This window comes from Coturnix japonica, chromosome 17 (assembly GCF_054131305.1).
Source record: "Coturnix japonica strain WE chromosome 17, WE-NBRP24, whole genome shotgun sequence".
Classification (NCBI taxonomy): Eukaryota; Metazoa; Chordata; class Aves; order Galliformes; family Phasianidae; genus Coturnix; species Coturnix japonica.
In genome coordinates this window covers 11,975,095-11,986,469 of record NC_140679.1, presented here as the reverse complement: position 1 = coordinate 11,986,469, position 11,375 = coordinate 11,975,095, and the positions used below count along the sequence as shown (strand labels likewise).

Below are 11,375 nucleotides of genomic sequence, written 5' to 3'. Positions count from 1 at the left end.
CTTCAGCCCGCCAATCAACGCGCGCGATACTGGCGGGAGACAAGCGCAGCCAATCGAAGTGACTCATGTTATCTAGTGCCCACCCCTTGACCTCTCCGGCCTCAGCCCGGCCAATCCGTGTGAGGAGCGCGCCGCGATCAAGCGCTGTTTATACGTCATCTCTATGCGACGGAAGGAAGAGCAGAGGAGGGTGGGACATCCGCAAGCGCTTGTCCAATCAGCTCTGCAGAAGGCCGCGCTGTTGACCAATGGGGGGCCGGGCGGGCGCGCGCGGCCCGTGGCGATGATCGAGCAGCAGAAGCGAAAGGCGCCGGGCGGCCCCGTGCCAGGCCCCGCACCGGGTCCAGCTCCAGCTCCCGGCCCCGGCCCCGCTCCCGGCGCTGCACCCGGCCCCACTCCGGGTCCCGATCTCCCGCTCGTGCCCTCGGCGGCCAAGCGGCCTCGCCATGACCCACCTGCGGCTGGAGGAGGGGGCGGAGGCGGCGGGCAGCCCCCGGCCGGTGCTTTGGTGCAGTCGGTGAGGCCTGTGAGGGGGGACGGGAACGGAGGGGACCTTCTCTTTTGTCTCTCTCTACTCGGCTCTTGTGAGGTCCCATCTGTTGTACCGTGTCCAGGTGTGGAGCCATCAGTACAAGAAAGACATGGAGATTTTGGAAAGGGTCCAGAGGATGGACAGGAAGATGATCAGGGGCTGGAGCACCTCCCCTATGAAGACAGGCTGAGGGAGTTGGGTTTGTTCAGCCTGGAGAAGAGAAGGTTGTGGGGTGACCTCATTGCAGCCTTTCAATACCTGAAGGGAACTTACTGCCAGGAGGGGAGTAAACTCTTGGAAAGGGCTGACAATAGCAGGACACGGGGAAATGGTTTTAAGTTAAAAGAGGGAAGATTTAGGTTGGATGTTAGGGGGAAGTTCTTCACTAGGAGAGTGGTTAGGCCCTGGAACAGGCTGCCCAGGGAGGTTGTGGATGCCCCGTCCTTGGAGGTGTTCAAGACCAGGTTGGACGGGGCCATGGGCAACCTGATCTATGGGGTCTCTATGGGGGTCTATGGGGTCTCTATGGGGATCTATGGGGTCTGTGGGGTCTCTATGGGGATCTATGGGGTCTCCTGGGCAACCTGATCTAGTAAAGGTGTATGTTTGGTGGCCCTGCTAGGCAGGGGGGTTGGAACTACATGATCCTTGAGGTCCCTTCCAACCCGGGTCATTCTGTGATTCTCCTTGTGCCCCTGCTCTGGATCCCCCTCACCTCCCCTTGTTCTCCCGCAGGGTCCCCCGCGCTGCTCCTCGCTGCAGGCGCCCATCATGTTGCTGTCGGGGCACGAGGGAGAGGTGTATTGCTGCAAGTTCCACCCTGGAGGCAACACCTTGGCGTCTGCTGGCTTTGACAGGCTGATCCGTGAGTAGCAGGCCAGGCTTCACCACCACTAATTTAAAAATCATTGACTTATATCCCATTAAATTTTCCCATCTTTTGGTTTGAAACCACTTTCCTTTGTGCAATCACAGCAGATCCTGCTAAAACATCTGCCCCTTCTTTCTCATAGCTTCCCTTTAGGCTGCTATCACACCTCCCCTCATAGCTTCCCTTTAGATACTGAAAGGCAGCTATCACACCCCCCTACAGCCTTCTCCAGGCTGTGGATCTCTCAGCCTGAATTAGATGTATTATATTGTCCACTTTCCTCTGTGCTGTTTCTCTAGTGCTATGGAATGTCTATGGGGACTGTGATAACTACGCCACCCTGAAGGGACACAGCGGGGCGGTCATGGAGCTGCACTATAACACGGATGGCAGGTAAGGGGTATGCTGGTAAATTCCTGCCCATTCCCCACTGTTTCTAAGGGAAGATGTTTTCTGCTGGCCAGAGCCCTGCACAGCACCTCTTCATTGCCCCAGCCCAGCCAGCAGCCCTTGCAACAAACACTTCTACTGTTCCAGATTAGGAGCTGAGCATTGGCTCTGGAGCCACTTGTGACATATAAATACCTTTGGCTTCAGTCTTCAGAAATCTGAGTGCTCATGTTGATGATGTAGGAACTGTAGTTGCTTAACAAGGGAAAGAAAACACGCATGCATCTGTACCAGGAGGTTGCTAGACTTTTCTTTCTCTCTTCCCATCACAGACTGTGTCTGAAGAGTCAGAAATCCTATCTGTAATTTTATATAGAAATGGGGTTTGGTGAAAGCACCTCCTCTGTATTTGTTCTACTGCCAGTCAACCTGCTGTGAAAGATCACAGTTGTCTTTGCATGTTGGGCATAGTTCTTAATAGTACTGGGGCCAATTTCATTTAATATCTTTATCAGATCTTCATCAGATCTGCACCACCATGAAACTAGCAGGTGACACCAAGTTGGGCTGGAGTGTTGCAGATAGATCTGGGTAGGCTGAGTTGATGGTCTGAGTCCAGTTATGTGACGTTCAACAAAGCTTAGTGCTGGGTACTGCACTTGGATCACAACAACCCCATGCAGTGGTATAGGCTCAGGGAGAGTGGCTGGAAGGGTGATGTGTGGGAAAGGATCTGGGCAGTTGTAGAGAGCAGTGAGATATCCTGCCAGCCACCTTTCCTCCAGCCAAAACAATTTAGTTTCCCTCAGCAGCTGTATCAAGAAAGGTGGCTGTAGCAAGAAGGATGTCAGTTTTCAGGTGACAAGTTACAGGACATGATCTTTTCAACCAGAATGAATGTCTGATTCAGTGGCGCGCTGACAATATTTCAAGCTGTGACGTCAAGTCTGGAGAGTAAGAAAATGGGGTGGGAGAAAAGCTTCTGACATTGAGAATCTCACAGTGATTCTTCTCCACAGCATGCTCTTCTCAGCATCCACAGACAAGACTGTGGCTGTGTGGGACAGTGAGACTGGAGAGAGAGTAAAGAGGCTGAAGGGCCATACCTCGTTCGTGAATTCCTGCTACCCAGCAAGGCGAGGACCTCAGCTTGTCTGTACGGGCAGTGATGATGGGACAGTGAAGGTCAGTATAAGGAGATTAGTTACTGAAATCTTTTATTCAATTGCCTTGTTCCCTCGTATTTTTCTTTAAAATCAGGGAATTCCTGATTGGAACAGGTTGCCCAAGGAGGCTGTGGATGCCCCATCCCTGCAGGCATTCAAGGTCAGGCTGGATGTGGCTCTGGGCAGCTTTGTCTGGTGGTTGGTAACCCTGCACATAGCAGGGGGTTGGAACTAGATGAGCATTGTGGGCCTTTGCAACCCAGGCCATTCTATGATTCTTTGAAAGCACGTGTGCAACTTCCTATATGTAAGTTTTACAACACAATGTCTTTTCAGCTGTGGGATATCAGGAAAAAAGCTGCTGTCCAGACATTTCAGAACACTTACCAAGTCTTGGCTGTAACCTTTAATGACACCAGTGATCAGATCATATCTGGGGGCATTGACAACGATATTAAGGTATGATGCTTGTGTCCTTGTGTTTCTTTCCAACCACCTTCACCTTTTCCATCCCATCAAAATTTGCTTTAGCAGCACGCAAAATGCCTTGGTCAAGGACAAATGTGGTTAATTTTACTGTCACGAGAACTGCACTGACCCACAGTGTCTTGATCTAAGGCCAGCAAACTCTGAGATAGTTGTTCCAGGGCTGTCTGCCATGTGACTGGCCATGCATCTTAGCATCACACACTGCCACTGATATGGTATGCAAGCTCTTCTGGCAGCTGGTGCCCCTCACAGAGGCTCTAGAGCCATATATGTTGTACGCTAAAGAAAATTTGGTGACACATCCATGTTCTCTGACCCTTGCTTCAATAACTTACTTTGTCACCTGCTACTGTGGAAAGTTCTTATTTAAGAGCACGCTCAGTGTTCATTCACTTGGTAGCTGAGATTCTCCAGATAGCTTCACAGTTCAGTCAGCCTTGCTGTCTTTTTGGCCTCAGTCTCCAGTCTTACCTAGGCATGGGGAGCACATACTTGTCAGAGGGCCACCACTAAGCGTAGCACTGAAATGATCTCACTTCTAATTGCTCTTTGAATGGCAGTAACTCATAGAGAAAGAACAGCATGAAATTTTGAAGACTGGATAACTGCTCCTCTGTGCCATGGGTCAGTGGAATTTGGGAGCTGAGGGAGCTAGGCCAGATTGAAAGGGAATCCTGCGTACATCAGCTGCTGAAATTTAACTATTTTCTGCTGATGTGGTTGGACACGTTAGGTAAGAAATGGGGGGGAAAATTTGCCCTTTAGAGGACAACACATAACTTTATAGCCTTATATTTTAGCCATTCAGACCTTACCCAACTGCAAGTGGAAAGTTATTCATCAGATGGCTGATCAGTACTTGCATGAAATTGGAAAGAGCATTGCTAATAGTCTTGTCTGCCCATTCTAAGCCACAATTTTGTGTCTGCTGTCTGAAAGGTGTGGGACCTTCGCCAGAACAAGCTCACGTACACGATGAGAGGACATGCAGACTCAGTGACAGGCCTCAGTTTGAGTTCAGAAGGTTCTTACCTGCTCTCTAACGCAATGGATAACACAGGTATGTCCTGCCAAATGTGACAGCACAGCTGTGCAGACAACTGTCAGCCTCTGCCTTGGAAGAGCTGTGTGTGGTATTTCAGAAGGAGCAGCTGAAATTGGTCAATGTGCTAAAATAGGAGAGTCAGGTGGGCGGAATGCAGGCAGGGTCTGCAGAGAAACCTTCAGTTCTCTTTGTTAGAACCGTGACAGTTACATCCTTTGTAGAGAAGGAGCAGCTGTATCAGAAAGGTTTGTCACGTCTCCCAAAGGGCAATGAGGACATGGGCTGTGGCACAAGTTATTTGCACAGGCAGTTGAACATAATCTTGGTCTGGCTTTTGTCAAAGTGGTTCAGCTGCTTCCCTGCAGCAGGGAATGACAGCGCTGTTTCCAGACTGCTCATCTCCTGCGTATAGGTGCTCAGTGAAGCTGATCTGATTAGAAGTATGATCATGAAGTGTATTAGAATAAAGCAAATGCTCATGTGAGGAGACAGTAGCTCATTTGTGTAGTAGTTGTTTTGGAATTTTCCCCTCCTGTTGGGAGTGGTCTTAATGTAATTATAAATTACTGCATTTTACCTTTCATATCACAGCTTCCTGCGGCGGGAGGCTGTTGGTATCCTTTAGCTAAGGAAACGGGCATGAAAAGAACAAGGAATGCAACCAGATCTTTGATCATTAGCAGCTGACCTTGCACCTGTAGCTCTGCTATCTCCAGCTAATTACTGTGTGCTCTGTTGCAGTTCGCATCTGGGATGTGCGACCGTTTGCCCCAAAAGAGAGATGTGTGAAGATCTTCCAGGGGAATGTGCATAATTTTGAAAAGGTGAGTGTATTACAGACCCAAACACTCATTTATATAACTTTGCCACATTAACTTCCCTGTAAACTGTTCTTTAAGTCAAGTTTAAACCAGTGAGACTTTAATAAGGACTCGAAGAAACATTAACTCACAAAGTGAGATTCCAATTAAAGCTGTAGTAACAAAATTTCTTTGTTCACTTTGGCTATAATTAGCTGTAAATGAAGTATTTTCTACACATGTTGTATAAAATAACAAGGCACTGGATGTTTCCAGCAATAAAACAAAATCTTTAATTACTTGATGAGAATCTTTTGAAGAGGGATCATTAAAGTAGTGCTCTTGATACTTAAAGTCTCATAGTGATTTTACTTGAACTGGAAGGGAAAAGCTAAATCTTCTTCGGAAATGGAACTGTGCCTATTGTTTTGTTTTGTCTTAGAATCTTCTGAGGTGCTCCTGGTCTCCAGATGGGAGTAAGATAGCAGGGGGATCTGCTGACAGGTGAGTTATCACCGTGTTTCTCTGTTACTGTCAATGCCAAACCATTTTTGAAATCACTGCTGAAATGAGCCTGGATAGTCTCTAAAATGAATATGAAGAGCCAGAGTTGTGCATGGAGGTGTGAAGACCCAAACAACCCCCTGTGGTAATCTGTGAGCATTGTCTGCAGCAATGATAGCAGAGATGTGTTCATAACGCCTTTGCATCAGCGGAGGAGCACTATATGGTTGTAAAATCCTTATTACTGTTGTCAGAAACCTTCTAGAGAGCTCCATTTCTGCTTGTGTTCAGTCACTGCATCCAACAGATGGACAAGCAGATGACGGGAGCGTAGCTGGCAGCATGCGAGGTCTCTTGCAGTCATAGCAGCAGATTCTTGTGAGACTTCTCCAAAGGCAAAGATTCTGGCAGATTGCTGCAGAGTGCTGCATTTTGTGCTGATAATGACCACCAGTATCAGTCAAAGCTAGCAGGGAGCACCAGTGGCGTTTCGAGGATCGTTTGTGATCCTTACTTAATTAACAGGTGTGAGGAAATTAAGTTCTGACTAAATTAGCACATATCTGACTTATTTAAATGAGAGCTTCAGTAGACTGGATAACCAAAGGGTAAACTGGGCAGAGGAAGGAGGGCAGCAGAGGGTCCCTGCCAGACACTGAAGGTCGCCATGAAGGATACCAACCTGCTGGAGCAGATCCAGGTGCACTCTCAGTGACATGGAGACAGGAATTCCTGCAGGCCGGAGTCCAAGGCATGGAACAGCAGTAATCAGCAAATTAATGAGCTTCTGATAGACGACAGGGAGAGCTTTAGCTCGTACTGTGCAGATATAGTGGGGCCAGCTGTCACAGCTGGCAGCTGAGACGTGACCCTTCTTTCCAGTCCCACTGGGCTGCAGCAGCAGTGCATGAGGTGATGAATACCTGTTCCTTCATGGCTGGTCCCAGTGTGGGCAGCCTGACACGGTGAAGTGGGGCTTGAAATATTAGGCCATTAGGTTATTTCTGCAGATGCTGATGTAGCTCTGTAGTCTGACAGCAAATTTGCTGTGGAATTCTAGATGAAGAGCACGCAGCCAGGTCCTGGGGTGGGTTTAGATAAGGCCACTCAGATCTTTCTGCTATCTCTGAGTTTTTAAGTGTGTTTTATTATTATTATTATTATGAGAAGGAGCATCTGCTGGGAAAGCAAAGCAAGATTAGAAGTTTCTTTTGTCTGCATAAAAGATAATGGTTACTCTGTTGCTCTGCATTATGTGGAGTGTGTGTGACAATTAGCTGATTATTTTTTTCACTGTGAGCCTTTCAGGAGGGTCATTGTAAAATCAGCTGCTTCGTGCTTTGCTGCTTTACCATACCAAAGTAAAAACATTACAGCAGAATTCTGTACTGAAAGTGCCTGATATGATTCTTACCTGCTGGTTAATTGTTGTGCTTGAAAAAATGTTGCTTTAAATGATATTTATGACTCAAGTGGGATGCTCCATTTTTTTTCCCTTTTCACATCCTTTAAGAAAATAAGATTAGGAATAATGCCAGCCTCTAGAAAAGTCTGTGTTGGTATTCAGTGTCCTCTCTGTTTAACCAACAAGGGTCATGAAGGATTCAGTGCTTTTTGGGGCCAGAAAAGAAGTTAATTTCTGTTTCAACTAAGAGGGGCCTAATTGTAAAAGCAAATGTTGGTCTTCATGAGAAGAAGAGCAGTTGGAGTGGTGGCACTCAGTGCTGGTGGCATTGCATAAACCTGGAGTGGTCCCACTTTGTTATTCAGAGCTGGTTACATGCAGGGCTGTGAAAGGACCATTGATCCCGAGCACGTTTCAGTTCACACAGCTGAGGTGTATTGATGCATAGTGGCATTTGCAGTGGCCTTCCTTGGAGGGCTGTAACTGTAGGTTGCTTTTACATGTGTTCTCTTGCCTGCTGTCCTTTGTACCCTCACCCTCTGCAGCATCCCCTGTGAACAGCCGCATTGATGTCTCTAGAGCACATGTGGCAGCGCTGCTCTCCACACTGAACCCCACCAATTACTGCTCTGCCATTTTCCTTTCCTGCCCCTGACAGATTTGATTTCAGATGCCACTCACTTATCTAAAGAGCAAAACAAGAAGGCAGTAGGAGCGTAATGCAGAACTGGCAGCTTTCCCAACCCACTGACATTTGTTTTGAAGAGCTGTGAACCTTGTAACAAATGACATTCCATGTTAAGTTTGGGAGGGAAGCCGTGCAGGTGGGATGCAGCATTGTTTTGCCTGGTTGTGGTTTCCTCCATACCCAGGGTCAGAGCATCACTTTGTTCCCCAGTGGAACTAGTGTAGTGACACCCATGGGGGACAGCAGGGACGTGGTAGGGACAGGCTGTGTTCTGCAGCACAAAAGGTGCCTTTACTCCCCCATTTGGAGACCATAAGGGTAGTCTGAGCACTGCCTGGTGCCAGCAGTTTATTTCTGACCCACTGTTCATGTGGTGCCGTCAGTTCTGTCCTTCAGCCAAGGTGAGACACGCGGGCAGGACCTGCAGCGGTGCAGCACAGCGACCCGCAGGAGATTAATCAAAGGGCTGGATGCAATCTGATCGGCCCCCTAATAAATGCTGCCAAGTGAGTGATGACTTTAATGGTGTTGCAGGAAGAAATCCATACATAAAGGTTGTTGTCTGGGAGGGATTGTGCTATAGCAGGGACTGGGGGGGAACACCCAGACTCTTCCTCACTGCTTGCCTGCCAGCCTGAACTGAGAGCCCCCGTGGTGCTTTCAGGGAGGTATTTGCAAGAGGAAGAGCTGTTGTGATGCTCCATGTGTCTCTAAGCCCACTGTGTTGCTGTTGTGCTGAGGGTCTCCGTAGCCTCATCAATCTCAGTGCTGCAGTGCTGAGACAGCAGAGAAGCTTTTAACACAGAGCTGGCATGTCAGCTCCTACCTACTCAGACCTTTGCTCCTTTTAATTCAGCAGTGCAGCATTTTGCTCCTGACAGGCTCCTTGTTTATCCATGCTAACATCTGTGGTTATTACAGCCTGGGTGGTGAACCGTTACAGGAAGCAGCCGTTGGTGTGGGAGGTGGCTACTCTCCCTTTACAAATGCTTGCTCTCATAATGACTGTCTTGTAGGTTTGTCTATGTGTGGGACACCACATCCAGGAGGATTTTGTACAAGCTGCCGGGCCACGCAGGGTCGGTGAATGAACTGGCTTTCCATCCAGAGGAACCTATTAGTAAGTCCTCCCCAAATCAAGTCAGCTGGGGAAATAGATTCAGAGCTGGCTGTATGCTGGTCTTCTGTAAAACAGCACAAATAGTGTTGGTGGCCCAGATCCCAAGTATCAAAGAACTGGGGGAAAGAAGTCCACTGCAGCCTGGAGCCAAGCCCTGGGTAGAGCAGTGAGGCTCTGCTTGTGGGCCTGGCTGACCAGCAGTGCTGTGGAGATCTGGCCATGAGCTGCAGGCAGCTGTGAGCTACTGCTGCTTCCAGGGGCCATGGAAAAAGACTTTGTGATACTTGGGTTTGGTATAACCATGTATTTGCTGACCACATTATAACAGTTCGAGTAGCCTGGAGGCATGTTTCCAGTACAGGGTCTCTAATTTTCCCTAAATCTACAGGGGACAAATGAGGCTCTTTGTGCAGAGTTTTTTGTCATCATCCCAGAAGTGTTTTGCTCCAAGGCCGAGATGTGGCACTGCGTATCAGTGGTGGGTCAGAAGATGCTCCTGGTGGCTTTCTCAGCACAGTTACAGTGCCATAGCTGAGACCAGACTTGGTGTTGCTTTCTTAGCACAGTTTGTGGCGCAAGGAGGGACCACAGGGCACTGTTTGTTTCTATGGAAACACACCATCAGCCAGGTCATCACATTGCTTCAGCCAAAAATTGACATAAGTCAACCCCGAAGGGAAGCCAAGAGCTCAGTGGTGCTGAGCATGACAGTCTGCAGCAGCCTGGGGGTGGGGATTCAAGGCAGTGAGTTATGGGTTTGTTCCTTGGTTATTCATTGCTCTGTCTTCAGTTCAGAGACTGTGCTGGAAGAGCTGAGCCATCTCTCCGCTTTGGAGCAGATTGTTTGCAATTGTGTTCTGCTGAGCTGCTCTTTGTGAATCAATCACTCATCTGAAAGTAAAAATTAAATCCGTGCCAGTCATGGCATGCGAGTTGTGCAGTTGATTCCTATTAACATCTGGGAGCGTTAATCTTGTAACTGTCTCCACCCATCCCATATTATACATCTGTATGGGAGAGCACGCTGAGCAAAATGACAGACTTTGGTCTGCAGGTTTCATGCATCACACCCCCCCATAGACATCTCTCATAGACTTGAATGAAATTGTTACCAGGGTCAAGAACAGAGCTCTGATGGAGTAGTCGTCACCTTAACACTTGTGCTCTGAATGCACTCAACAGCCTTTTAGCCCTTCTGCATTAGGGCTGTTCCGGCTGAGTGCAGCTGCATTTTGCCTCTGTTCTGATGACAGCAGCATGGCCAGGCTTTCCCAGCCAGCCTCTGCCCTCTAGTGGCACGTGGTCCCGGTGGCCGTGCCTGATTCACAACCTGAATGCTCCATGCAAGCAAAATAACATTGCAGGATATTTGAGAGCATTAACTGCATGTTTATGTGTCTCTCTTTAGTGTTTTAATGCTCAGCCATTACAGGCAACGTGCCTTTATGTCTGTCTTGGGGCAGGGGAATGGCAGCCAGAACGTGCAGCATGTGCTGAGATGTCAGTGGTAATCCCATGAAGCATTTTTTGGGGGAGCAAATGAGATCTGGCTTTATAGATAACTTACAGCCAGCAGCTAAATCCACACGGTGTGTCATCACTGGAGGTTTCAGACTCATTTTTGTGTTCCTCCCTTCCCCTCTCTCCCGCAGTTCTCTCTGCATCCAGTGACAAGAGGTTGTACATGGGGGAGATCCAGTGAAGCTGAGAAGATGCTGTGATTCGTGCCCTTGAAGACTCTGGTTTACAGAAGTAGGATTGACTTGCTTCTCACTGGTGCCAGCCCCTTCACACTCGTGGTAATGGGAAAACATTGAAGCAGCTTGATGAGACATCACAGGCTGCAGTGTCTGCATTGGCCCTGCTGTACAGCTTGGGATTTTTCCCCTTTTGGGGAAGAAGGAAAACTTAGGATTGAATTGGTTTTGAATTTGGCTGTACAATGGGGTACTAAACCCTCACCCAGATCACTTGAAATCTGTATAATTTGTTTCAATTCCATTTGTGGTTTGTATATTCCCTGTCTGGTTTCTCTTGGTTGTTTTTATACGGTCAAACTGAAATAGACACCTTTTTACAAGAACTGTGTGGATGGAATTTATTGTTCTGCTTTACTTTTCTACTGTACAATACTAAATCAAAGCCCTCACTCATATATAACCCAGGGAAAACGTAGACTTGAACTTCAGAAGAGCAGCTTTATTTTTTATTCATGGCAATAAAAATGACCACACTGGAAATAATTGTCAGGCTACTGCTGAATTCTATTTTCTTGGTTTGAGTAGAGCCAGCCTTCTGCTATAAATAAATGGAAAAGGAATGAGTTCAGGACTCAGCAGGGCAGAGCTGGGCTGGTTGCACATCC

General features: G+C 47.9%; 1 protein-coding gene across 1 annotated transcript; it reads left to right on the top strand.

Moving 5' to 3' along the window:
* Positions 1 to 266: 266 nt before the first annotated feature.
* Positions 267 to 11,093, top strand: SNRNP40 (small nuclear ribonucleoprotein U5 subunit 40). Its single transcript, XM_015883710.3, has 10 exons — positions 267 to 517; positions 1,268 to 1,397; positions 1,703 to 1,796; positions 2,813 to 2,978; positions 3,296 to 3,418; positions 4,388 to 4,508; positions 5,235 to 5,317; positions 5,736 to 5,797; positions 8,907 to 9,010; positions 10,663 to 11,093. The coding sequence occupies exons 1-10, from the start codon at positions 284 to 286 to the stop codon at positions 10,710 to 10,712; spliced, it is 1,167 nt and encodes a 388-aa protein (XP_015739196.2). The 5' UTR covers positions 267 to 283; the 3' UTR covers positions 10,713 to 11,093.
* Positions 11,094 to 11,375: the final 282 nt, after the last annotated feature.

Coding starts and splice junctions, on each gene's coding strand:
- SNRNP40 (XM_015883710.3), top strand. CDS start 284: ATGATCGAGCAGCAGAAGCGAAAGGCGCCGGGCGGCCCCGTGCCAGGC. Junction 4,509..5,234: donor TAACGCAATGGATAACACAG/GTATGTCCTGCC, acceptor GCTCTGTTGCAG/TTCGCATCTGGGATGTGCGA. Junction 5,798..8,906: donor GCAGGGGGATCTGCTGACAG/GTGAGTTATCAC, acceptor ACTGTCTTGTAG/GTTTGTCTATGTGTGGGACA.